General features: G+C 38.9%; 2 protein-coding genes across 6 annotated transcripts in view; one reads left to right on the plus strand and one right to left on the minus strand.

Annotated features, from left to right (window-relative positions):
- Positions 1 to 2565: 2565 nt before the first annotated feature.
- LOC121882475 (vesicular inhibitory amino acid transporter-like) lies at positions 2566 to 15813 on the minus strand. 2 transcript variants are annotated; one of them, XM_042390760.1, is made up of 9 exons: positions 15787 to 15813; positions 13340 to 13517; positions 12039 to 12738; positions 7313 to 7449; positions 6228 to 6354; positions 5837 to 6039; positions 4695 to 4932; positions 4250 to 4412; positions 2566 to 2992 (listed from the first exon to the last, which is right to left on the minus strand). In XM_042390760.1, the coding sequence occupies exons 2-9, from the start codon at positions 13441 to 13443 to the stop codon at positions 2685 to 2687; spliced, it is 1980 nt and encodes a 659-aa protein (XP_042246694.1). In that variant the 5' UTR covers positions 13444 to 13517; positions 15787 to 15813; the 3' UTR covers positions 2566 to 2684. The 2 variants fall into 2 exon arrangements, with proteins under 2 accessions (XP_042246694.1, XP_042246693.1); XM_042390759.1 differs by lacking the exon at positions 15787 to 15813 and having other exon boundaries at positions 13340 to 15010.
- Positions 15814 to 16736: 923 nt separating this feature from the next.
- Positions 16737 to 27708, plus strand: part of lama2 (laminin, alpha 2) — a 206596-nt gene continuing 195624 nt past the window's right edge. For all 4 annotated transcript variants that reach the window (XM_042389960.1, XM_042389962.1, XM_042389961.1 and 1 more), the window contains exon 1: positions 16737 to 16936. In XM_042389960.1, coding sequence (XP_042245894.1) covers positions 16870 to 16936 — 67 coding nt within the window. In that variant the 5' untranslated portion in view covers positions 16737 to 16869. The remainder of the gene's footprint in view (positions 16937 to 27708) is intronic.

Here is a 27708-nt window from a genome sequence, read left to right on the forward strand (position 1 = left end):
CAAAAACACAAGAAGCTTGTAAGCTGCAAATGTTGGCATTTCTGGCTAACTAGCTAAAGCAATAACCCAGGGTTTACTTCCAAAGTCAAGGAGCACTTCATTAGCTAACTACATTTTGTGGGGTTACAGGTTATGATTTAAAGCTTTGTCCATGACTAACGCATCTACTGTGTATCAATTCTGTGTGGAAGCCTTTTCTCATGAAACATTAACACTTAACATAGCTACTGTCTGAAAATATGAACAAGTATGAAAGCTAAATAGCTATGTTAGAATGAATTAAGGATCTGAGTCTGATCTCATACTTTTCCTTATTGTACCTCATCATACCAGGACTAACTAGCTCTACAACTTTTTTTATTTAGCATTACTCTCTATATGAATCACATGTTGTGATTTTTTCCTCAGACATGTAGCTTTAGCCTCAGTCTTTTAGCACAATATCATGTGTCAACTGGTAACATTAAAAAGTCAGTCAGAGACGGTGTTTTCCAACTCCGGGAGCTAACATTAGCTGAATTATCTAGCTAACTAGATATGATCTAATTTGCACTAAACTGCCATAAATAGCATCTTAACAGTAGCACCACTGCTATTGAGAACTTTACATCTGTACTGATGATCAGACATTGATCCAGGTCTATGTTGTGCCTTTTTGAGAAATTCAGTCCTTTATGGTGCAACAACAAGTCAGATTTGGTTTAGCAGTTGTTTCATGTTGCGTTCACGTCTTTAAACATCTCTTAACCTCTCTTTTCTCAACTTTCCACCTTGCCTTTGCTTTCCTTTCACATATTCAGCTAGTGAATGCTACTATTTTCTGCTCTGAAAGAAATATCCCAGGAAATGTTTTAGTGTGACTACATTTTGCGAGATACTGTTGTGCAGTGATGTGCATACATGTGTTTCTAGGAGTGAATACTAAGAATACAATGTTCCCACAGATGTCTGAATCATCTGTGGTTACATCAAACTGCTGCAGGAAAAACTGAAAACTTTAATTTTTCCTCTGCAACTTTCTTTTTCTCTTGACCTTCTTTAATTCATCTGTGATTCAGTTCTCTTGTTTTTGCCCTTTCTCAGTCTTATCTTTTCCCTGCTCGTTTTTCTTCCCTTTCATTTTTCACATTTTCATTCAGATGTTTTTAACAGAATGAAAAATGAAACCAATGAAGTCCCCGTCCTATTTTTTTCTTTTCTTGTTTATTTTTTTTTCTCAGCGTGGTTGAAGTCACTCCCACAATGGGTTACAAGCACACGAACAGATGTCGAACCAAAGCCAAATTTACTCCCACCTGCCATGGTGCACACACACACAAACTCACACATACATTCCCTGTACACATATTTTAACATTATAAATTCAGACATGAGATAAGACAAGTATCTGTCACTCTTCTCCAGCCCAAAGGAGAAAAAGATAATTAATAGTGTTTTATCTGTATTAGCATTATCTGTAACTAGGTTGAGGCTAATAAGATTATTTTCACAACAAAGATAAAGAAAAGTGAATTTATATTACAGAGAACTGCACTTTTCAACAATGCTGCACAACACAAATTGTTCATCTAGACATTAATTCTTCAAAAATAGAACTTTGTACTATAGTCCAGCTTGCTCTGGTATTATGATTATAATTGTCTTGTTGTTCCACAGCAACACAATACACCGGAACAAAAATTTAACTTGCATAGCATATATACAAACGTCCATGCTATATTTCAATGAAAACATGGTTCATTCTTGACATTGCATGTGTAACTTGTGACAATCTCTTACTGAAAGAAAACTAATTTATTTGCTATCCAAGGCGATCCAAAACCATAAATATTTACTTTTACTTCTTCCTGTCACAAACAGAGACAGCAAAGGGAAATGAGATTTTAACATTTTGATGTTTGGTTAATGGAATGCCACAATTCACCTGTCACTGCGCTGGTGACAGGTGAAGCTATAAGAAGCTTATAAAAACATGTGGCTGACACACTAACTTTCATTTTGTATTGCTGATAAATTCTGTCATCACTCTTGTGACTTGGCATTATGTGTAATATTTCAGTAGTTTTGAAGGTATATAACTCACCAAAGTATTGGACAATAAAATAAATATTTACTTGATGAAAATTCAGGGCCTCACCAAAGTTATTAGAACTCATCCTATGAGGACATGAATGTATGAATCCAATCTCATCCATCCAGTTGTTTCGACATTTCACTCAATACCACAAATGTGAACCTCATGGTGGTGCTAGAAGAAACATCAGAGGATCACTAAAGTCATTAGAGATTCATCATCTGGGTACAAAATGTTGTGCCAATCTTTCCAGTAGATGTTGAAATATTTCACTGGATAAAGGAAGGTTTCGGAGGAAAAGTCAGGGGATCACCAAAGTCAGTAGGTTATATCATCTGGAGACAATGAGTGTCTGTACAACGTTTCATGGCAATCTGTCCAATAGTTATTAAGATATTTCAGTCATGCTGCTATAATGGCTATGAATTAAACATTTTATTACAACAGCAACAACTTTTTTCAGAATTTTTATGGATGTCAATAGATGAAAAGTTAGGTTGTAGAAAACAAACTGTAAACATGCACTGATACAGTATTATAATACAGAGAGTAATACAAGGGAGAGCCTGCAACTGTACTTTTAGGAAAATGACCAGCTGACCCTGTCTCCCTACAGCCCCTCTACTAGTCTTTTTACAGAACAAATCACACCAGACACACTACAGATGACCCCTAGACTCAGTATACCCACATCTATCAGCCGGTCCCTCACAGTTAGGCGTCCCCACTGCAGTCTGAGGTGACATAGGCACGGCAATATGAGCGTCATGGCCGACCCGGTCACACTGCCTGTCAAACCCATCAGCAGGGAGAACCTGGGCACCAGCAGGGCCAGTAGGTATGATGTCATCAGCAAGGCGCCACGGACAAGCAGTGCCGAACGAGACAAGCCTCCATGTTTCAATGAGACAGCAGCGTCTGGAGATGGATTGAAGCAGAGAGGTTGAAAAGACATACAGAATTTTTTGTAGTTTATGATGGCCTGACAAACAAGTTTTGTTTATGGGTCGCTCTTTTATGAATCATTGTTTTCCAATAGCATCAGTGTAGTGGTGTCAGTAGCCTCTAATTTTAAAAAGTATGGCATTATTACAGCATGACATTATTTTAATGAGGCAATACAAGTACCACTTAAGTGGTAATATTTAAAAACTGACAATTTACACTGCGCTCAAGTATAAGCTGTGGAGAACAGGGATGCATTTAAAGGCCTGCATTTGAAAATATATGTCATGAAACTGCATTACATCACTCAAGAAACAAGGACGTATTGAAGTCAGATGACCTCATTACTGTTGACAGTTAATAACTGTGTAAAGTTCAGCTCTGGTGACTATGTGTTGACAGTCCACACATTGGCACAGTTCACCTGATCTCTCAACTCTGAAATGGAAATATATGGACCTCCAGTGAATTCTTGATCATGTTGGTCACAGCAAGTATCCAGTATTTACAGTAAATATCTGCTCAATGATTGTTTAGTGAATGATGCGACTTAAGAGAAGCTGTATATCAAGTGCTCAGTGTGAGTTTATCTAAATACATATTTTGCTAATGATTGTCATATTACTTTATTGGTCATGTTGGATCATTTTTCTCCTAGGAACCATAAATTCAGTAGTTAGTAAGATGGCTGCTCAAGGGTGGGTGGTGATCTGTCAACTGACTGTTCATGCTCTTAACAGCGACATCATCCAAAAAGCAGCAGGGATTTCCACCTGAGAGCTGCCCAGTCCAACCATAGCTTCCTACTGGTGACTACCCAAGTCATTTGGGAGTGAATGTCTTGCTCAATGGCAACTTGACAGTATGAGGGGGCAGAAGTATGACTGATTCAATTTCATTATCTCTGTTATCATGGACCATGCAGAGTTTTTAGAATGTGCAAACCTTCAGTCACAGCTCTGTTTCTCCTGACTTCTGCTTTTTCACAGAGTATTCATTAATGTGCAAAGAAAATGACAGCTCCCTGAGGCCATGTGTGATCTACACAGTAGTTATTTAACTTGTAAAACATAGATCTACTGTAAAGATCACACCTCAGCTCTATCTCATGGGTACAATCTACTATAAATTAGATTTCTCAATAGATGGCCTGGAGGAAATCTTACTCCATGTATGGGGACAATACTTTGGGTGAGATCAGAGGTTTAACTATAAAATAGGTCTGCTCACCTCTGAGCAGACAGGTTTGTAGTATTTCAGCAGCTGAGTAGAATGGCAGAGGGTAGGACAGCAGGGCTTTAGCCAGCAGACACAGGTTGACTAAAGGTCGAAGGTCAGAGGGCAGGTTGTCTGTGATGACCTCGCTGGTCTCTGCCCCCCAGGTCAAAACGGCCTAATGGAGGAAGAAAACAATCTATACAATCAGTCAATCAATCAGTCAATTAGCTTTTTTCCATCCTTTGATTCGACCTGCTGTTTCAAAGTAGACATTGAGCCAAATTTGGCTTTCAACAAATTCTAGTAGTAAGATTCAGAAGCTGTAATGTGGAATTTTAAAATACACAAGACAAGTTGCAGTTTTTAAACTACTTTTGGTTTCTAATGAATGTCTACTCCAGAAGCCATCAACTATTCACCACAAATCTGATTAGATTTTGTACCAAACATTACTAACCAGTAAAGAAAACATAGTTTTCATGATGCAGGCAGCACCATGAGTCCATCCCAACATGGCATTAAATTGCCCTCTGTCCTCCATACTGCCCTCCAGAGGAGGGAGGAAGATCTGTGAAGTGTAGGAGAAGATGATGACACCCACAGAGACGAGGAAGTCCTCTGGGTCCACAGACAGAGACAGACAAGACCAAGACCAGCTGCTGGCCCGACTCAGACAGTACAGCATGACCAGCAGGCTGACAGAGAGGCAGAGACAAAAGGAGAGAATGCTCTAATAAAGGCAAGCATAATCCTTTCATTCATCAATTCATTCTTTTAAACATTTATTTGTAGAGGAGGGTCCAATGAGGAAAGATGAGGAGAAAGAAGGAAGGCATAAATCAATTGCAGAAAATGAAATACAGCAATTTAAAGCAGAAATGAATAATGGGAGAACACATGTCAAATGTATAAAACTCATAATGTATTTTCTAAATTTCATTTGGATGCACCCATAAATCAAACCAATATTAGTGCCACAAATCTGTAAATTCAGCCTAAATTCAAAATAACATAAGACAAATAAAAAGTAACTACAATGACTGATATGAACACATCCTGCTGATACAGTGTCACTCTCACAAATGTAACCAGTTTTGATATTTTTCACAAAACTAGTTGTATTCAGTCACATACACAAGAAAGCATATCAGACCTTTTACTGTAGTGTAATAAACCCCAAGACTAAATATTTTTCTTCCTTGAATGATCAGGAAATAAACTGAGAAGTATTGTGTATATTAACAAGACTTAATAGCTAAATAAAAGCAAAGAGATCAGAGGGCTCCAAGAGCTCAAGGAGCCAGAGAACCTGGAGACCTAGATTCATTTTCCCTGCCTCATGCAAGACACCTGGCATGAGAAATAAATCAAACAACCAGTAACAGGGGCGTGTAGCAGGTGGGAGCAGACAGCATAACCAGCAGCAGCTGCAAAATGATCACAAGAGTGAGAATGAGAGCTTGTCAGATTATAAAGACCGCCTTGTTTTATTGATTTAACAGGATTGGTGGGTTTGTCAGCTGATACTGATCAGCTGGCAACGTGCACAAAATTCACCGCTCTGTCAGAATGAATGTGATGCTTCTTTTATTCAGTCACCTGATCAGTATGTGAGCCAGAGAGCAGAGCAGGCTGAGGGTGGAGACTGGTCTCAGATCAGTCAGCAAGAGGCAGGGCAGCAGGAACACCAGAGACACCAGCGAACACACTGATCGAGGAACAGCCAATCCTGATAGACTGTCGGACAAAAGACTGGTGGAGACGACTAGATAGAGGGTGCAGGTCATCAACAGTTCAATGACCTAGAGAAGAAAGAGACAGGGGTGCAAACAAGGATGTTTACTCCATGAAATGACTATATCGTGGGAAACAATGGACATTTCTTTTTCACCAACATCAACATGTAAATCTTAACTCATGTTAAATTAACCTAGACAAGTTAATTAGTTTGAATTTAAGTCTCAAAATCACATATATTTGTTTGTGTTACCTGAGCTACATTAACCATCCATCCCCCAAGTCCAGGCCAGTTGGGCCACAGTCCTTTGCAGCAAGCCTCTACTACGTCCTGGTAGCTGTGCCGGACTCTGATCTTTGGCACGGAGCAAGACCCTCCACTGAAAGACACACATCTACCACATTTTACCATGACACAATGAGTCTGATACGCATTCATACTTTTGACCATTGTTACTGTTTTTTGAGGTGTTGAATAAATGTTTGAAATCTTACAAAAAGTGTTTTCAAGTTTCAAGTTGATTTTTATTTATACAGCTCTTTAAAAAGCAAACAGAGTTTTGTGCCAAAGTGCTTCACAAAGACAGACATGTATAGACATATAAGCATAAAGACATATATGTGCATAACAGATGTTGTAAAAATAAAGCAAGATTAAAATAGAAACACGTTTAAACACAATTAAAACCCAAGAAATCAGAACACAATGAAAAGCCGGAGAATAAAAGTGGGTCTTAAGGTGCATCTTAAAAGCACCAACAGACTCAGACTGTCTTAATGGCCTCCGGCAGGCTATTCAAGAGCCGAGCAGCCGCTACAGACTTCAGCTCTGTTGAAAGTTGAAGCCAGTGTGTGTCCAAGTGAGCACAAAAAGGGTTTTTTTCCCGTCTTTTTAATAGCTTGCAGTATATATTTGAAATCAAACTCGGCTGAATTGAACGGATCATCAGAATCTTTGTTCAATTCAAATGTACCTCACAAGCCAGTGATGTGAAAGCAAACACAAATAACATTGTTACACACCAACACATTCACGTTTCTCTTCATCTGTGACGGTGGTGCTGCTGCTGAGGCTCACCATTGCTGAATGAACAAAAAGACACATTCTCTACTCTCTACTTTGTGTTTAGGCCACATTTGGATTTAGAATCGCCTTGAGTGTCTGAACAAAATCTTGGGAATAAAAACAGGAAGAACTTAGTTGGTTATTGCTTGGAAAAGAGTAAGCAGATTAAATTGAAAACATGCTGCTATGTAATACAAATGTTGTAAACCTGACTGCAGTTGGGTAATTACACCAGTAGAAAAGAATAGATCAGAAAATAATAGAAACCATACCTTTCTTCTTCTTCATACAAACAGGCCACCAAAATCCTTCCTGTGTGGTTACAAACCCAGGCTGACAGAACCAGTAGAACCAGACCCACATAGCCTGACTGGACCAGAGCGAAGGGCAAACCCAACACAAAGATACCCTGAGGGGGAGAAAAGAGAAGGAGGGAGAGAGAGAACATAGATGGATAGGTTTAAGGGGATAGTGAGGAAGACAAGATATGACAAGAGACCAAGAGCTTACTGAAAATGCCTCAAAAACTCCCCCAATACCCTGTTATCATCCACTGGGTTACTTTAGACTGGATTGCTTTACAGCACAAAACCACTTTCCCCCCTTTAAGCCAAAGAAAAACAAAATCAAAACAAGATTTACGGGAGATTTATGGTACAAAGCAGATACTCACTCACTATCTGCAGGATGCTCATTTTACACAGAAGAAATAATTATTGAGACAAGGGTAAAATGTGAAAATTCAAAAACTTTGCAGAAAGATTAAGGTAAGAAAAGAAGAGAAAGTGAAGAAAAAGGACGCTGGTAGGATGACGAGGGGGCGAGAAGACAATTTTTGGCATAATGCCTAGAGAGTTTGAGGATGCAGGAGCCCAGCAGGAGCAGAAGGGAGAGGAGAGTTGAGCTTTGGCCCGTCACCAAGGGAAAATGTTTGTGACTGCCAGAGAGAGAAGCAAAGAGCGAGGAGAGAATGGAGGTGGGAAGGCGAGGTAAGCTGAGAAGAAGATAGAGGAGAGGAGGAGAGGAACGAAACGGAAAGGAGGGAAGGGGGGGCGGTGAAAGGTGCGACCTCGCGGCTTGAGAGCAGGAGGTTGGAGGAGCGAGAAGAAGGGGAGATCAGAGGAGACAACAAGTTACTTTGATGGAGCTGCTGTGTTTTGGATGTTGGAACACGGCGATACACAGACTCACCGAGAGAGTTGTGGAAACACATCATAGACCACAGACACACGCTAACACACACACACACACACACACACACTGCGGACGCATAAACAGACGTGCACGCAGTCTCTCACTTTCAAGTTACTAAGTCGTAACTGGTGTCTGTTAGGCATATGCTGATAGAGCTTTGATGTTAAAATGGAGCTGCTGGGGATGAAAGCAGTTTGAGAGAAATCTGACGCTCAAGTATCTGATTTCATCCCCCCCCCTCCCCGCTCCTCTCTCTCTCTACTCTCTCTCTGCACTTCTTTTTCTCTCTGTGTTTTTGCCAGCTAATTCCTCATTGGTTACTCTGAGCACAACCTGAAGCAGCTCCCAATCACAAAGGGGTACAACAAGGGAGGAAAAAAGAAATCTGTGATTGGCTCTGAAGAAGATGGAGAAGAAGCTAAAGAGACGAAAGATTCTTTTCAGCTCTATCTTGCCACAATCTGACATTTCCTTCCTTTAAAAATCTGTTTGTTCAGGGTATGTTGACCAAGCACATATGCTCTTTTTCATACTTTACACACCCAATATCGGCAACCAAGCAGCATGCGACACATGCTGAAAAAATAAGGATTATTACACATTCACTGTTCCTGTCTGGACTCCCCAGGTGGAAGATTTCAACTGTTGCCCTTCAGGACATGCACAATATTTTATGCAAGCACATGCCCCATGCACAAAAAGTGATAGAGAAATGTCTTTCCGCACCATGAGGGGATTAGATGGAGCAGACGCCACCAGACACCGACAGGTTTGACATTTAAATAACTGAAAGTGCCTTTTTTTTTTTTACATAACAGAAATTGTATTCCTAAATGTAATCAAGGTTATTTTGTTTAAATTCCACTGCTGAGGTGGAAAAAATGGTGAAAAGGATGTGTGCAATTTGTGCTTTTGTCTCATAATCCTTTCAAGATGGACACATGTATTTCCACATGATTTTTGTACACAAGTAATGTGCATTTCAGAATTTATGAAATATATTGAGAGGATGTTAGCCACTGTTACTCCCTTTTCTTTGCTGATCATGATCATGAAAAGTGCCATAATGAGGTTGACAACAATGGTGACAATTACTTTCCTGGTGAAGATGATACTAGAGCTGAAACAATTAGTCTATTGAGCTGTTAGTTAGACAGAAATTGGCAACGAATTTTCATCACTGATTAATCGTTTCAGTCATTTTTCAAACACAAACATCTTCTGGTTCCAGCTTCTAAAAAGTGAGACATTGATATTTTTCTCTGTTATGTATGATAGTAAAATGAATATATTGGTTGGCTGGAAAAAAACAAGCAATTTAAACATGTCCTCTTGGGCTCTTGAAAGTTGTGATGGGCATTTTTCTGATGTTTTATAGACTACCAAGCAATGAATGAATCAATGATGGAAATTATCCTAATTATTCTTAAATATTATATTGGTTTTAATAATTATTGTGGTAAATAAAGGTTAGGCCAGCTACTTATTGCAATTGGATATTGAAGAATGAAGAATCATTTACTTGCAGTCCTACATGATACTTCTGGTAATGTTTGTAATGAGGATAATATTAGTGATGATAATGATGATGATGATGATGATGATGATGATGATGATGATGAAGGAGAGATCTACTGAATAACTGGTTGAAGATTACACTAAAACTGGAAAAGTGTACTTTTTTGATGCACTAACCTGCAGCATATTCAGCCTTGCTTTTCTTGCAGGGTCTTAGGAAGATGATTTGGCAGCGCAATGAACCAAATAACTTTTGACAGCCATCTTTCCAAAACAAAATGAGGACATTCTTCATTTCCCTACAGCTTATATGGGTTTGAAAATCATATTTACTTCTTTTTCAACCCACTTTAAAGTAAAACATCATTCATGAACTGAAATGTCCTTCAATCATAGGTAGTTATAGTAACATCAGCCTTTCTCAGTGTCAGAAACAAAAGATCCATGTTGCTAATCTGCGATGAAGACACACAACATGGAGCTACCTCATTAACAACCAGGTCTGAATTTGAACTGAGTTTAATAATATTCCCAAGTCAGGAGCCTTGAGAGATGGAGCTGGATTTTGCATTTCTGGCAGCAAATTTGCTCTCTAATAAAAACTTTATTAAGCTGGCAGACAGTCAGTTATATTGGCATCAATAAAGCACCACCGGAAAATACATATTTTCTTTTTAGCCTTGATAGGAGATAAAACTGCTGTCCTTTTTGACGAGCATTAGGACATCTGTTAGCCCCTTAACAAATAGATTTGTCATTTATTTTTGCAAAGAAAGGTGTTTATACATGAAATATATTCTGCCTCTTTTATCACTGTCTGAGATCTTTACTTAACCTAACTATTAACATGAACCTTGACCAAGAGGATTACTGAGCAATCCATTCAGTCAAGGTTCTTGATTACAGTGCGCTGCAGGAAATGAAGAACCTGCAAAACATTAACTAACCCAGCAATCCAGGAGGGTGTTGGAAAACCTTACCGCAAGTAAAGTAAAATTAGAACCATACAAACAACAGTCTAGTTGTATGTCTAGTTGCTACAAAACCAAATATAGTTGAAGGCACTGAGTTTACATTACAGTTTACAGATAGAATATTTGATTTGAATCAGTAATATGGAATATATCACAGTCTGACAAGACAAGGCACAGAAACTCTGTCTCTAATGAAGAAAAAAAAATCCTGGCACTCAGACAGACAGACTTGCATCAATAAAGCAATCACATAAAATACTTGTTTATCTACTAAATATCACGTGCTGGTATATGTATGTATATGGGCTGACAACAGTGCTAACAATGATTAAAATTCTGTGTGTTTACAGCAATCTGACACAAAAGCATTTGATGCAAATTCACCTCAATTCCTGATGGAGCATGTTTGCATGTGTATGTGACTATCTGTGTCTTCATTTTCCTGCGTATGCGTGTGTGTGTGTGTGTGTGTGTGTGTGTATGCATGCATACACTGTACTGATGCCCTAATGTCATAATGTATTCTCTACGGACCCAGTGACACTGTTCAATTACACTACAGTTATTCAGTGAAAGAACACATTTACATGAGCGCAGCGATTGAATATGGCCCAGCATTTACAGCATAATAAGCTATTAGCATTATCGCCACGAGAACATACACTGTGACCGTGAGCTTTTATTTATTTATTTATTTTTAAATGTGATTCATGCTTTATTTGATTATGAAGACTGGAGAATGCCTGACACAAAGCCTGCAAGATCACAAAGCATTGTTTAGTAATATTAAAACACAATGGGAGCAGATGAAATACTCTGCAAACTTAATGCTTTTTGAATATAGCGTGCAGCTTGGCGCCTAAACAGGGGGGTATTTGCATTTGGCGTTTGTCTTCTGCGAGAGAAAAGGGGGGAAACAGACATTAGGTTTTGGAGAAAGAGGGGGAAAGGCATGCAGAAATTGAAGAAACAAAATAATCATTGCAGTTGCAGTTAGCTGAAGTATGTTATTGGAAAACCAAATTCTGAAGACAAATGCGTGGACTTTGACAAACAGGTTATGACAATCCATGTCAATCCTCATACATACCATAGTGACTGGCTGCTTGGTAAGCAGGAAAATTAATGTATGCAAGTGTATAAACCAATGCTTTTCATGAACAGTTGACAGTAATGTACAATGTACATTGAATTGAAATGTTCCTGAAGTTCTCGCCCAACAATCATGACATCTTTTTCTGTCGCATTTTGCTTTTTCAACTCATAATGTCTTATGTATGTAACAGATATCCATACATAAGCTCTCCCTTACCTGTATAGCATTGGTGACATTCCAGCCGGCCTCCCAGGCGGTGATGGTTGAAGTAGGATTCAAAGCTGTGGTGCTCTGAACTGGTCCAGCTAAACTCATCCTTACTCTCTCTTCTTCCAAGCTAGTGAAAAACTGAGAAGATCCCTCTTCGATTCCCTCCTCATTTTTTTTCTCCTCTCCATCCTCAGCAAGTCTCTGCTTCTGTATATCCCCTCCAAGATGTTTGACCAACCTGTAGGATCTTCTCTTGTTCCTTTGTTTTTGGTTGAAACTTGAGTTCTCCTCACTGTTGCCTGCTTGTACCTCAGAAGATTTACTTCTTTCTTTGTCATAAGGCCTGTTGTTTCTTAACCAAGGGGGGTCTACTGTAGAGACAGCTGATGTCATGGTGATAGTTCTGGGTCCAGTGGAGATTATAGTCGCTCTGCTTTCTTTAAAAGTTGGACTCTCCTGCCATGAAGTGCTGGTGGATCCCATCAGGTCAGGAGCTTTTGTTCTCTCTATCATAGTAGGATTATCTTGCTCAGTCAGAGACAGGCTGTTTACTCCAGATGATGGTCTGCTTCTTCTGGCGTCATCAGAACTCGCAATATTTTTGTTTGCCACATTCTCAAAAGGTAATCTGTTGTCCTCATTGTAGCTTCTATTCAACTCGTCACATTGGGTCAGAATCAGCATCTCTTCATCTTCCTGAAAGAACCTGCAGATCAAAACCAAATTACTGAGTTTGAAGTTTCTGTGTTCTCAATCACTTTACCAAGAAGCACTTACCAAACAGTATCTTTTTGCTCCACTACGATTATGAGTTCCAAAAGTTTTTACAAAAATAACTAAGGTTCTCAACAATATTTCTACTCCTTCAGATGTAAATGGAATGAATTTGAGGATGAAGTGCAGACTGTCTGCTTTAAATTGAAGGGACTTTCAGCCATCTCACACTTTCAAAAATCTTTGCTGTGGTATATTGTCGAAATCTAGTGAAATTTAACTTAATGAAAAACATCTAATATTATTTTATTTAAAGAACAAGATGTGTGTGAAAATGTGTGTGAAATGTATGCATATAATTATAAATGTGTGATATTAACATGCATATATTACACATATTTGTATAGATAGATATGTATAAAAAGTCCCAAAAATATATTTATGCTTCTGCCTACTTGTGATAATTGAATAAATATCATATGAAAAATTTAAAAAATAAAAACATCCTTTTTTGGAGTAACTGTACTCTAATATTTCAATATCTAAATCAATACATACAAAAATACATTAGGTTTATAAATGATGTGACTCACCTTGTTGTCCAGTCCAGGTGTAACCTGGACACCGCCCAGCCCCACAGAGACCCAGCAGCACTCATGGGCTGCCCAGAGCTCCGAGCCCAGTAAGGAGAGCCCATCTTCAGCCTCACTGCCTGCGGAGTCAGCCTCTCTGTGTCTGGAGGTCTACGGGTCTGAGAAAGCTTGACTGACACTGGACACATTAACACACTCATACACAACCCAAACACACACATTTACACATCTACAATGTCTGCCCATAAAGAAACTGCACAAACACATGAGCGACATACACAACGGCAAAAGCACACCTGCTTAACTACACACATGCACAGGAGTGTGAAAAAGTGACTGACAAGTTGGTGAGCTGTAACATTATAATTTGCCGATGTTTTCAACGGTGAAGGAGTAAACAGCAATAATGGCCTCCACAGTAGATAACTGCACTCAGGGATGCAGTGGAGGGCAAAGCCATAACAACTTAGTATACCTACCTTTTAGTTTTTGCACAATGAAATGTATACGGTTTTACATTCCTACATACAATATAACCTCCTATCACATTAAAGCAATGCTGTCATGAAAATCTTAACCTATAGGTGGTATATTGATAATTACCATTTGTAGGGTGTAATTTAGCAACCATTGCGCCATCATTGTTTACTCCAGTAGAAGTCAGTTTCAACTAATTTCACGTCTGTTTTTGTAAAGGTTTAAGCAACATTATGGGCTTTGTAACACAAAATGTATACACAAAGAGTGAATGTTTCCATTGCCTTACTGTATTTTAAGTCTCTGTATGTGCACTCAGCTCTTATGAGTGTGCGCACCAAACTACTTCAACTTTTTGCCCCAGAGTGTGGTGAGTTGTGCAGGGCAGCAGGAGGAGCCACAGAACAGTAGTGTAACAGGGACCAAAACTTCTGTCCAACTCCGTTCTTTCCTGCCCTGCTCCCCTCACGTCTCATGTAATTTATGCTCCATTTCGCTCTTTTCAACTATTTTTTTCTTTTTTTTTTGTCTTATCCCTTGTGCTGCTTTGTTCCTGGTAGCCAGAGCTGTACTGATGCAGTGTTTCATTTGCTTTGTAGCATCTGAAGCTTTTATATCCAAAACCACTCTGCTTCTGGAGCACACTGATGTATATTTTAAAGCCCTTTATGGATTTGGTGTATTAGCACCTGCCTCACACTCAAGGCAGGCGGTCTCACATGTTCAATTTTTTTTTTCTTTTTTTTTACCGGCAGCAGAAAGTTCACTCACAGTGCTACTTAAGATGGCTGTATACTCCTTCAGATGTGCTTGTTGAATGGTGGAAAAGCCTATTAATATATAATTGGGTTAAGTGAGAATATATTTTATATTTTTATGTAATTTAGGAGAACCAACCCTTTAAAGATTAAATCATGCCATGAAAGGCACCTGACAAAAACTGCTGCTGCTCTTGGTTTATTGTGAGGCTGTGGGACAATGAACAATGACAAATGTGCAACAAAGCCTTCAACAGAGATCAGGGATTGACAGCTGGGACAAAATCAATATAACATGGTGCACAATAAGAGTCAAAACATTCATGCAAAACATTGATTCGTAGAGTCATTAGTCAAATTGTTCCACTTAACCAAATTATTGTAGAATTAGACATTTTTAGAGGATGAAAGCAATCCTTCCAATGCATGAAGTCAGTCAGTAAGTTTCTTGTACACATGTGTGTACATAGAGTTTATCTATGTCTTTATCTGTTTATCCTCTTCAAAACATCTCAAGCTACTGTTTAACCCAGGAGCGCTTTGGACCTCCTGCAGAGTGGAGCGCGCGGGGGGGGATGCGTGTGTTTCTGCATAGTCTCTGTGTGAGTGTGTGTGCGTGCTAGGGAAAGAAAGTGAGCTACAAAACAGAGTAATCTGATTATCTGTGGTACCACTTTCTAAAAAGGTGTTTATAAAGATAATAACGAGTGGTGTTATTAATGGCTAATAAATCATTACTAATGTTTTGTAGATTAGAAACATTTTGAGTTTCACTAAGATTGAATAGTGTGGTACAAATTAAATGTATTATTATTATTTATTACTTTAGCCATTATACCAACCATTTATGGGCTTCTGGGTGAAATCCACATGGCTGGTGTTTATCATATTCTATTTGGTAGGTATTAACACAGTTAAATGTAAATAAATGTTGGCAATCATATAATAACACCCGCAATTTTTTAACTTTCTAATAACCATCAAATTTGAAGTAATTCATATTATTTAGAAAAAAACTTTTTATCAAAGATTTTTGGAAGAAAGTGATATCACATTTCCCACATTGTTAATTGTTAACGTCCTTTGTGCCCCAGGTTACGTTGTACTTGGTAGGCTATACGGTACAACTTAAAGGTGCAGTGTGTAGAGTTTTGTGGCGTCTAGTGGAACAGACTTGGCAGAAATGGAATGTTTCAATTAGTGTATAATCACCTGAAAATAAGAATTGTTGTGTTTTCGTTACTTAAGAATGAGCCCTTTATATCTACATAGGGAATGGGTCCTCTTCCACGGAGCCCACCATGTTGCACCTCCATGTTTTTACAGTAGCCCAGGATGGACAAACCAAACACTGGCTCTAGAGAGGGCCTTTTGCGTTTTTTGCGAGTTTCGCAGCAAAGCTAGATTCTCCTACAGGCTTGGAAGGGGAGGGTGAGGGGTAACCTATTCAGTTGGTTGCAATCTGCAACCTCACAACTAGATGCCACTAAAATCTACAAACTGGTCCTTCAAAAAAGATGGTATATTTTTGTTATCGTCATGCCAAATACACATTTGCTGTGTGCTGGAAAACGTCACTAAAGCCATGTTTGAATCAGTTGCTAAAAGGACTTTGAATCTCGTTATCTATGGAAAAATAAAGCAAAATAATTAAAAGGAAAATCTAAGAACTTTGAAAGGATATGGGCACCGTTTATGGATATCCTGAAAATGAACTGCATGGAGGATTTTTCAATAGTTGAGACTTAAGTTTGACCAAACTGTACAACATCAGTAGTTTTCTTCTTTTACTTTTTTTTGTGTCTTTTTGATTGTGTTCTGTATATCTGCATATAGTACCTGTCAAAAGTTTGGACGCACTTTCTCATTTCAAGTGAATGGGAAGGTGCGTCCAAAATTTTGACTGGTACTTTATATTTTTAAAGCAGAATAAATATAGCCTAACGTTTTAAAGAAGAAAAAAAAGAAACCTTTCTATCTAGGCAGCTCTTTATCTGTTTTTGATTTGTTCTCAGTTGGCTTGTGAAGTTCAGAACTTCTGTTGAACCTTTCCATATTTTTTTCATTATTTTCTCCCTCCCTCTGTCCCAAGTTTAAGCCTGGAGGGAAGAGGGGGAGAGCAGCGAGGAGGGGGAGGAGGAGGAGGAGGAGGAGGAGTAGAGAGAGAGAGGGAGAGTTTGGACCAACTTCTTTCAAACTTTCCGTCGACATTCAGCTCAGCAGAGAGGTGCGCGAGAGGACAGCGCTGACTGCACAGCGCGCGCGGCACGATATCAAACTTCAGATTGGACAAACATGAAGCGAGTCCGGCTCGTGCTTCTGACCGCGTTGCTATGGCAATGTTGCAACGCTCAGCAGAGAGGTGAGTCCTCAGAGACTGATAGATAAGACTACTGATCAATACCTCTCTACATTAATCAATACGCGGCACAGCGAGAGTTATTCACCGCAGAGAAACAGTCTAATGAGCTCAGTGCTTTTCACTCACGGCTGCTGCTCATTTCCCTTAATCAGTTAATCAGTCAACAGCTCGTAACACATTAGCTAAATGAAAGAAGTCACGTTTGGAGAGATTTTGTAAACCTGCTCACATCACATGCAGTGTGGTAGGCAGGAGCATTTTGTCATTAATGTCACTTTTTACCCTCACACTCACAAAGTTGTCTAAAAGTCTTTATGCAAATCGTGATACTGTGTCAAACCTAATTATTACAAACACACTCGTGCAAGGGCGTTTAGCCGGAGTGTTTGGGATGGTTTTGTTATTGGGGAAACAGTCAGACACAATAGCTTCAAGTCTTAGTTGTTATGTTTAGACTCATAAATCAAATTAAGTGGTTGAACATCAGCATGACAGATCTTGGCATGACTGCATGTGCTAATAAAGTACAGATAGTTGTTTGGCTGACCATTTTGCAGTGACTGCTTACACCAGCACTGTTTATGATTATCTACTGAGCACTGCACAAATTTATGTCTACCCCCTAGTGAGTTTTCACCCTCTCACAGTTGTAGCCAATGAGACATAATCTATGGTTCTGTGCCTTTATAAAAAATCATCAGGTTATTTAGAGGGTTGCAGAAGAGGATATCCTTTGTGAAATAACAAGCCGAGTAATCTATACTATAACCTTTCATTGTGTACCACACTTGTTTTAGATTTTGTGCAATTTGTCCAGGTCTCACTTTCTGAATGATAGGAAGTTCAATTGTTTTAAATATGAATTTATGGGCCTTGTACAAACACATAGAGCTGGGTTTAGTGTTTCCCTGTTGCCTTGGTGTATTCTTCTAAAAATGTCAGTCACAATGTGACTGTAAAAGTTATGTTCACCCAAATTATGAAAAAACATTTTCTCTCTTACTTCCATTGGGATCTAGCCACGCATATAGTTTTGGTTTTGTGATATCCGTCTCTTACAATTTTTGCCTCTACCCCAGTACAATGAAGGTGAATTTAATGTTGTTTGTGGTGCTCAGAGTATTGAAAATGATATTTAAAAAATTCAACAGCGACATGCCACCTCAGGAACAGTGTCTTTGTTACTCTAGACAGTCCTCAGACCTCACTGTCTGCTGAACTACAGTATTTTATACCACGGAAATTGTCCTTATGAACACTTTTAACTGTGTGTTCTGTGGATCATTAGTAACATGGATGCTGTTTCTTAAATATTTTCTTTGGGGTATTTTTTCACCTTTATTGGACAGTTGCAGGTGGAAATAAGGGGAGAGAGTGGAATCAAATAACATGCAGCAAAGGTGCCTGACTGGATTCAAACAAAGGACATTGCGGCATATGTGCCTCAGCCATTCAGCCACCAGGGCGCCCTAGGGATATTGTTTCTGGAAAGACACATTCATGTTGAATTTTCAGAATATAATTTTTAATGCTTTGAGCACCACAAACTAAATTCAGTTCACCTCCATTGTATTATTATGAAGCCAGAAATCTCCGATGGATATCTCAAAACCTTGACAAATAAAAGCAAATCAATCTGCATGGCTAGATACCAATAGGGTTGTGTGAGAATATATTCTATGTTTTTATGTAATTTAGGAGAACCAACTCCTTTAAAGATCAAATCATGCCATGAAACACACCTGAGAAAAACTGCTGCTGCTCTTTTACTTGCTGTATTCGTGAGACTGTGAAAGATTAATTATGTGCTGTGTGTGTGTGTTGGGGCCGTGACATAGTGAACAATGACAAATGGGCAACAAAGCCTTCAACAGAGATGGGGGATTGACAGCTGGGACAAAATCAATATAACATGGTGCACAATAAGAGTCAAAACATTCATGCAAAACATTGATTCTTAGAGTAGTCAAATTGTCCCACTTAACCAAATTGCTGCAGAATTAGACTTTTTTTAGAGGATGAAAACAATACTTCCAATGCATGAGGACAGTCAGTAAGTTGCTTGTACACATGTGTACGTAGAGTTTATCTATGTGTGTGTTTTATAGAAAGTTGAAACAAATCTAGTGCTTGTCATGCTCTTTTCTATTTATCCTCTTCAAAACATCTTGAGCTACTGTTTGACCCAGGAGTGACCTCCTGCAGAGGGGAATGGGGATGCCGTCAGGATGTGTGTGTTTCGGCATAGTGTGTGTGTGCGCGCACTAGAGAGAGAGAAAGTGCTTAGAAGAGGGTGGGAGAGGCCATCTGCGTGAGGAGCCTCATTACTAGGCGTGTCAACCAGGCCTGCTCTCTATCAGCTACAGAGCTCAGAGAGACACCAGGAGATAATCAGAGAGGGAGGAGGAGGAGGAGGGCTGAAATAGAGAGGAGAGAGGAAGGAGGGTGTTATTAGGCCTTGGAAGAGACGTCAGTGATATAGAGAGGATGGGTGAAACAGGTAGACAGAAGGTCCAGAGGACATAAAGAAAGGATGAGGTTGAAGCGGCCAGATAGAGTTTGTGAGGGATTGGAAGTATGCAATGTTAGGTTGAACAGAAATAGAAGATTTTGAAACTGTTTCTTCTGTATCCAAAAGCATGTTTTATATTGTTTTGAGAGAGATGGAAACACATTTAATAATACCTTTGTAAAAATACCTTTTGTGGTAACAGAAGATGAATAGTCATTTTGATTTTCTCAATCAGCTTCTTACTATGAACAATGGGCTCCTACATGGACACACAATATTTTGTTTGGTTAGCTCATATGAGAGATTTTCTATATTTTTGTTTTGTATGCTGGTTTGAAGTAGGCAGGGCTATGTTTGAAAGATGTGAAGTTAAAGGGAAATTAGCATAATAGGTCTATTATGCTCATTTCTAGTTCTATATTTTTATTCTGGGACTCCACTAGAGTAGCTTTGCATGATTCACAGTTAGAAAAACTCCTTATTTATCTTATACTGGCCTTTATGCAGCCCCTCAGTTCAGCCTCTGTCTCTAACAGGCAGTTTTAGCTCCTGTCTCTTTAAGGCCCCCCTCCTGATGAGCCCACTCTGTTCTGATCGGCCAGCTTTCAGGAAACCTGCTGAGGGGCAGCCGTATCAGAGTTGTGTTAAGTTACCGCTGATGCAAACCCAACATTTCCTGCTTTACTGCTTCATATTAAAAGCTTTTAAATGACTAAATAATGGGAGACTTTTATTGTGAAGATTTTTTCATGTTTGTTTGATGTTTGTTGAAAGTATTGTTAAGATTAATAAACATTAAGATTCAAGATTCAAGATTTTTATTTGTCAATTCTCTACATGTGCCAAACATACAGAAGAATTGAGAAAACGTTTCTCAGTATCCCGCGGTGGCAACATTAAAGTAAGACAAGTAAGACAATAAAGTGCACAACAAATAGACATATACTAAAATATATATATATGTATATATATATATATATATATATATATATATATATATATATTGTCCTCTATAGTGCAAATAGTGCAGCAGCATGATACTATGCAGTAGTAGTGCAAAAGACAGTCCGTTTCTGAAGGTTAGGGTTCAGAGTCCAGGGTGTCCAGGAGGGAGTGGTAGGGTGGGGAGAGAATTCAGCTTCCTGACAGCCTGGTGCATGAAGCTGTTAGTGAGTCTGGTGACTGCCTGCTACATTTCCCAGTCTGTTGTGTCAAAGCAGTCTTGGAGAGCAGAGGAGGCCCCCTCTGGCCACACCTGTACCTGCTTCTGAACCGGTTTGGTGACTTTCACTCTCGGCCTGTATGCTGGTATTAGCATAACAGTGATGTGATCAGAGAGTCCGATGTGGGGCAGGGGTGAGGCCTTGTATGCCCCTTTGTGGGTAGTGTAGACCAGGTCCAAAATGTTGTCTCCTCTTGTTGGGAAATCAACATGCTGGTGAAGTTTTGGGAGGATGGTCTTAAGATCAGCATGATTAAAATCTCCAGCGAGGATGGTGAATCCATCTGGGTGTGCTGTCTGTTGTTCACTGATGGCTTGATACAGTTCACAAAGTGCTGCATTCTTGTATTTGCTGTTGGGGATGGGAGGGATGTAAACAGCGACTAGCAAAATCGCTGTACATTCCCTCGGCAGATAGAAAGGACGGCACTTTATCATCATAAACTCTGCCAGTGGTGAACAGTGTTTGCATACCACCACAGTGTCCCGGCACCACGCATCATGGATGTAAACACAGACTCCCCCACCGCGAGTCTTTCCTCCGTTTACGAGGGTTTTGTCCGCTCGATAGCATGTTAGCTGCTCCAGTTGTACAGCAGAATCGGGGATGTTGTCATTTAACCATGTTTCAGTGAAGAGAAGCACACAGCAGTTACTCACGTTACGATTCGCTGACCTCAGCAGTCGTATGTGATCCATTTTATTGTCCAGGGATCATACATTTGCCAGCAGGATGGATGGTATGGCTGGGCGAGTTGGTCTAGCCACTAGCCTAGCCTGGATACCTCCGCGCTTGCCCCTCTTCTGCTTCCTCATGCACCGCTTGCCGTGCCTCCTTTCCGGGGGGGGGAGCAGCAGTCAAGTCCAGTGTGGTTGCAGGCCGGCGGAGTAATCCGAGCTCCTCTATCGACTCTGTTTGTGCAGTAACCAAAGTGTTGTAAAGATGGTTCCTGCAGATGTCTAACAGAGTCTGTTGACTGTACTTGTATTCCAACGTAGACAGACGAGACGAATACGAACAACTTCCGGACAAACACTTACTAACAGAACAAAATACCACACGGGCGGGACAGCGAGGGGCCGCTGCGTCTACACGTGCTGCCATTATCATTAACATTATATATAGGACTGAAAATAAGGAAAAGCATAATAGGTCTGCTTTAAGCATTTCTGTGCACCAATAAGGATTTAGCAATATTTGACTCAAAATGTGATGAAAGTTGCGGGATCTGTTGCCAGGCTATTGCCAACCAAATCTGATCAAATCACAGCCACCTCAGGATGTTTCACCCCCCTAAAATTTTACCTTGATTGCTTCACATTTATTAATGAATATACTAATGTTATGGAGAAATACTTAAGATTTGGAGTCCCATTTTAGGGGCTTTAAGTCATTTATCAAACAAAAAGCACCAAAATGTTGCTGGTAAGAGATTCCAGATGCAATGATTTGCTGCTTTTCTGTTTTATATCATTGTAAATTGAATAGGTTTAGCTTTTGGACTGTTGCTTAAAGAAAAGAAGTGACTTGGGAGATGATACCTTGAACTCTAGGAGCTTGTGATGGCCATTTGTATTATTTACATTTTATTGAATATGATTTATTGATTTATTGAAAAATAACTGGAAATAACAGTCCTGAAGTACGTTTTCATGTTTTTTTGATGTTTGTTGAAAGTATTATTAAGATAAATAAACATTAGGTCAGCTATTACTTAAATTTTATCACCATAAGGCCAGAAAACCCCAATATAATCAACAACATGACCAGTGTTGCGATATAAGTGATAAACTATGACCTTCCACCAGATGAGAGTGAGCATGATGCATGTGACTATTGAGCCAAGCCAAGGAAATATTGATGAAAGACAATAAAATGTTAAGAATGTGTGGCTGTCAGTGGGGAAAATTTGAGAAGTCCTGAGAAACTGCCAGAAGAGTTGACTCGTTGGAGTTGGAGAGTGTGTATTAATGTGAATGTTACTGGGCCTGATTTGCATGATTGGATGTGGAGTAAACTCGCTAGACACCAGTGTGGAATGAATCCAGACAAGGCTTGTAAACCAACTGAGAAATCAGGATATTTATTTACCAAATCCATGTGACTTATTTATAATATTGCTGTCCTGCAGAAACCTCATAGTGCATCTTCAAAAAAGCAAACATATAAGGAAGGGTGGGAAAACGGATTGATTTCCCTGTTGATGTTTATTGGACTTTGGCATAATCAAAAGTGCAGCCTGATCCTATGAAATATTTTCTCCTTGGGATGATCTATGCTAAAACTATTGAAAAAATGGTTAATTTATGGATAAAAGGTCTATTCAGATGCTACAGATGTGTTTATATGTGTATGGTAATGGGGATTTAACCAAGCTGGGCTGAATGTGATGTGATGTGAACTCACCGGAGGTATCACGGTGAATGTGATGTGAATCCAGAATGGGTTTTTCTACCCATCAGAGAAATCAACATTTTTATAAGGTGAATTCATCCCAATGTCATAATGTTTCTAAAATATGTTGATCTCAGTCTGCTATGTTAATGTGAAAGCAGCTGAGCTTAGCTGAATGGATTTGATGGAATACACCAGAGAGAAAGCTGTTAGATTTTCTCAACTTGGAACCTAAATTCAGTGAATATAATCAATGTGTCCTAGAAAATAAGACAGGAGGGAAGGAAGAAAAGGAATGAAAGGAAGGGAGAAAGGAAGGATGGGTCAAGAAAGAAAAGAAATCAGGAAGATAGGAAGGAATCAGAAGGGTTTAGTCTGATTTGTGATGTAATTACAGGTTGTATGACAAAATTATTATGTAGTTTTGTAAAACATGCAGATGAATGCAGATTGTGAATACATGAATGCTGCATTTTAGAAATGGGGTTGACACAAAACAAACATTATGCATTGTTATTTCTAGATTCCCATTCACTATATTCACTATATTTTTGGTGCATTCATCTCTGCTGTTGTTATGGTATTTTTCAGGTAGTCAAAAGACACGATATGACAGAAATGGTAATTGAATAGCTATAATTTTGAGTGCCATTTATAGTTTTAAGTAGTTATACTTCTGTTTTACTTCTGAATTATTTCTATTATCGATGAATTTGTTGGTTAATCATGTTTTTTTCCTGATTCATTAAGGGCCCAAGGTGACCTCTTCAGGTTGTTTGTTTTGTCCAATGAGTCTGAAACCCAAATGTATTCAAATTACAATGATATGAAACAAAGAAAAGCAGCAAATCCTCACAGTGGACAAGATGGAATGGTCATTGTTTCCTCTTGCATTTTTCCTGAAAAAATGACTTTGAAGATGAATTGATCATCATAATAGTTGTTGATTCATTTTGTCTTTGATTGACTAACATCATCTGGCTGTTTGTTGTACCTTGTAAGCACTTGAACCTTTATTTTTTTCTTAATCTTTTAGAGCTAGCACGTGTGTCTTATAATGAGCAGCACCTATAATGCTTTGCTCTCAAATAGCAGTGTGCATCATCACCTGAGCATTCATCAGGCCTCCCACCAGGAATGAAAGTTTGTCTTGTTATTTTTTCATAATTATGTTGTGTTTTAGAGTTTTACATTTAACCTGGTAAAAGATGGGAAGTGTCCTCCAGAGATGTAACATGTTTAAGAGTAATTTCATTTTGATAGAGTTGATATATAGGATGAGGCTCATCCCAGTGCTTGAGCGCTTCTGTATGTGTACAGTTTACTGTCATACACAGTCTGACTCAGTAGTGTTGCCAAATTGTCATTGACTTCAAGGCACCCAAGTATTAATCGATGACATTGTGCCAAAGACACAGATCATATGACAGCCAACAGGTGTGTGTGTGTGAGAGGAATCCTCTGGGAGCTAAAATTAACCAGGTGTTAAGTTGGAATGGTGCTGTATCCATCCTGTCGTCATTAAGAAAGACAGAGGAAGCCAGAGAGGAAAGGAGAGAGAAGGATTTGATTTCACTGACTTTGATTTTTTGGAATCTTACTCGGTTTCATTTTTTCTGACACTTGTCACAGTGTGCGATAGAAGTAGGTCAGGATGCTGAGTGATACCTGCTGATTTCAAAAAGTCAGTATGCATTGCCATAATATTACTTTTTGGAATGGGACTAAGTATCAGAAGTGCCACATGTAGAGTCTTTACATTTAAATGACTGCAACATTAATTTTGAGATGTTGGTTTAGAGTATTATCCACGACCAGAATTACAGACAGTCCTTAATTCTGCTGTGGTACACTTTACATTCATGTGTGTAGTTTTGGTGGGAAATTTTCTGTGTTGCTTTATGGCACAATACAAAAAAAAATGAAGGAGGATGCAGTTCCTCTAAGCTCAGCTGAAGCTTTCAGAGTTTCCATCAACGGCAGATGATGGAAGAAATGGAAAAAAAAACAGTAATAATTTCTAACATGTTAATCCTTTTTCAGTTAGAGGGAAAACAAACATGCATTGGAGAGAGAAGGAAGTAGTGACACTCTCTATACTACAAATTATAGTCTCAATTTTGAGAAACACAAATGGTGACTGGAAGATAATTGACTTGACCGTGGTGACATATCGGTTATACTAATTATACTTAGGCCTGGGGAATTAATTAAAAAGGCACCAAAACTAAGATCAGGTGCCTCTAACTGACCTAATCCCAGTCGCACTGATATGTGCCCTTATGCATAGAACACGATCAGTCAAAGTTTACTGTGTGGGTTCATTTCATAAGTTGAGTCAGCATTGTTCTACCCACCAGTTTCAAGCGAAGTAATTAACCATGTGTATCCAGTCTAACTCGGACAGACAAAATGACTTAATTGTTGGAGAAATGCAGCTGGGGGTGGGTGCAAGTGAGAAATAGTCGGTACACTAAGACGATGTCATGTCAATCGTTTGGGCATATGTTGGCTTCAGTCAACATGACACAGCACAAAACTAAGGTCAGTCTAAATCTGTTGATCTAAATGTAATTGCTGTCAGGAAATGCCATAGTAGCGCAGCCTCCTTCAGTTCAGTGCACTTGGAGTGTGTGTGGCAATGAGGCAGGTGGGCCAGTCAGTTTAGCAGTAAACTCACTCGCTGTAAATGTAATGGTGTGTGTTAACTGTGAGCTATGGTTTGTCAGGAAATAAATGCTACACCTCCTTCAAAGCTGAATCCAGAGTTTTCTTCACCAGTAGCTGAGTATAGTGATGGAGGTTAAAGCCGAAGATTAGCCCAGAGGTTACATTTTTGTTAAAATGTCACTCTATACCCTAAAACACCTGCTGATGGAATGAAATAACCGCAATAGAGCTGCAATGATTTCGATTGATGTAAAATAAATTGGCAACTATTTTTATAATCGAATAATTTTTTCACTGTTTTTTTGCAAAAATGTAAAATATTTGCTTGTTGAAGGATCTCAAATGTGAGAATTTGTTACTTTTCTTGGTCTTAAATCATTGTAAATGTAATACCAAAGCATATTTGACTGTTGATTGGATGAAATAAGATACTTAAGGACGTCAACTTGGACTCCAGGATGTTTTGATGGTAATTTTTTCAATATTCATCTGATGTTTCATTGACCACATGATTTTTAAATTATTTTGCATCCCTAAATCTATTGATGATGTCACATATTTATGTAGTCATAAGAGATGTTAAACAGAACCTCTTTGATTTTCCTGTTTCAGGAGACAAATAGTGTTCTCAACTACTGAAAGAGTTAAATATTAATTGGCCATAATCGATTATTTTCAGTTTATTGTGCAGTACAATAAATTAGTAAGAGCTCCACTAATTATACCAATGTAACCAAAGTTAATATGAGAACATTGTAGGCCTGTGGATGTTGACAAATGCAACATTCTTCTGATTTCAGATGAGATGCATAAACATGCTGTCTAATGTTTCATGGCACAGTATTTGGCCTCATGCATGTGTGATAAGACTGGCAAAATATTTGGTTAGTTTGTTTTGTGTATTGGATTATTTGCATGTATCATTGTTTGTGTATTTGTGAGCGCATGCTTATTACAGTACCGTGTTAATATTTGACTTCCCCACAGGGAAAAGCGCATTTTCCACTGAACAAAATCTAGGCCTTTGAGTGTGTGTACGCCCATGAGTGTGAGTGTTTCCTAGCTGTTTTGTTGTCAGAACAGCATTGATAATGCTGAGGAGAAAATCAATAGTTAATTCTGCCAGGGACACAATAGCTGCTCTGCCCAGCTCCATTCTAGTGTGGGTTTTAGAGAGAGAAAGAAACAGGGCATGAGTTGATGAATTGGTGCATGTGCATTTGCAAAAGCTACCACATCCACACAGTGCCTTAAAAATAAGCAAGACTGACAGGGATTTGTCAGAAAGCACATAAAAATTGAATGACAAACTTAAAAATGGGAACAGTACAACTCCCGGATTTGTTTGAACACATTCCTTAATATTAGGCCACACTGTGCTCAGAAATAATCCCATGTGTTTGCAATGTGTACTACATGAAAAAAAGTGGAATTTAATACAAGTAAATGCTCTGTGTTAAGAGGCTTCAAAATAAAAACAAGTGTCTCTTGTGAAGTAATCTAACCTGCATACTCCAAACTGTAAATTTCCATAAGGAGAAAACACAGAAATAACAACTAAAATTACCCATATTCACTCTGAAGCACCAGTTGAGTGTTTCATTCCTTTGACCTTTTTAGATTTAGTCATACATCTGCTGCCGCTGTGTCAGTAAATTGCTCTCCAGCAGCAACCAGCTATCAGGTAGCTAACTGGAATAATAAAAAGCAGAATGTAGGTTAACACATTGGAGTTTCATGACACAGTCTTTAAATGTATTACTGACTCTCAAATCTTAGTTTGTTGAAAAATAATATGACAGTGGGGTAACATAATGTTCCTAAATCCATATTTACATTAATCAAATTTTTTTGTATCAACCTCTGTCTAGAAAATCCATTCTTCCCCACAAAAAAGGCAGTGTTTAACATGTTTGTTGTGACACTTCTGGTACTCTGAAATAGAACTGCAATGATTAGTTGATCGACAGAAA

This window comes from Thunnus maccoyii, chromosome 17, assembly GCF_910596095.1.
Source record: "Thunnus maccoyii chromosome 17, fThuMac1.1, whole genome shotgun sequence".
NCBI lineage: Eukaryota > Metazoa > Chordata > Actinopteri > Scombriformes > Scombridae > Thunnus > Thunnus maccoyii.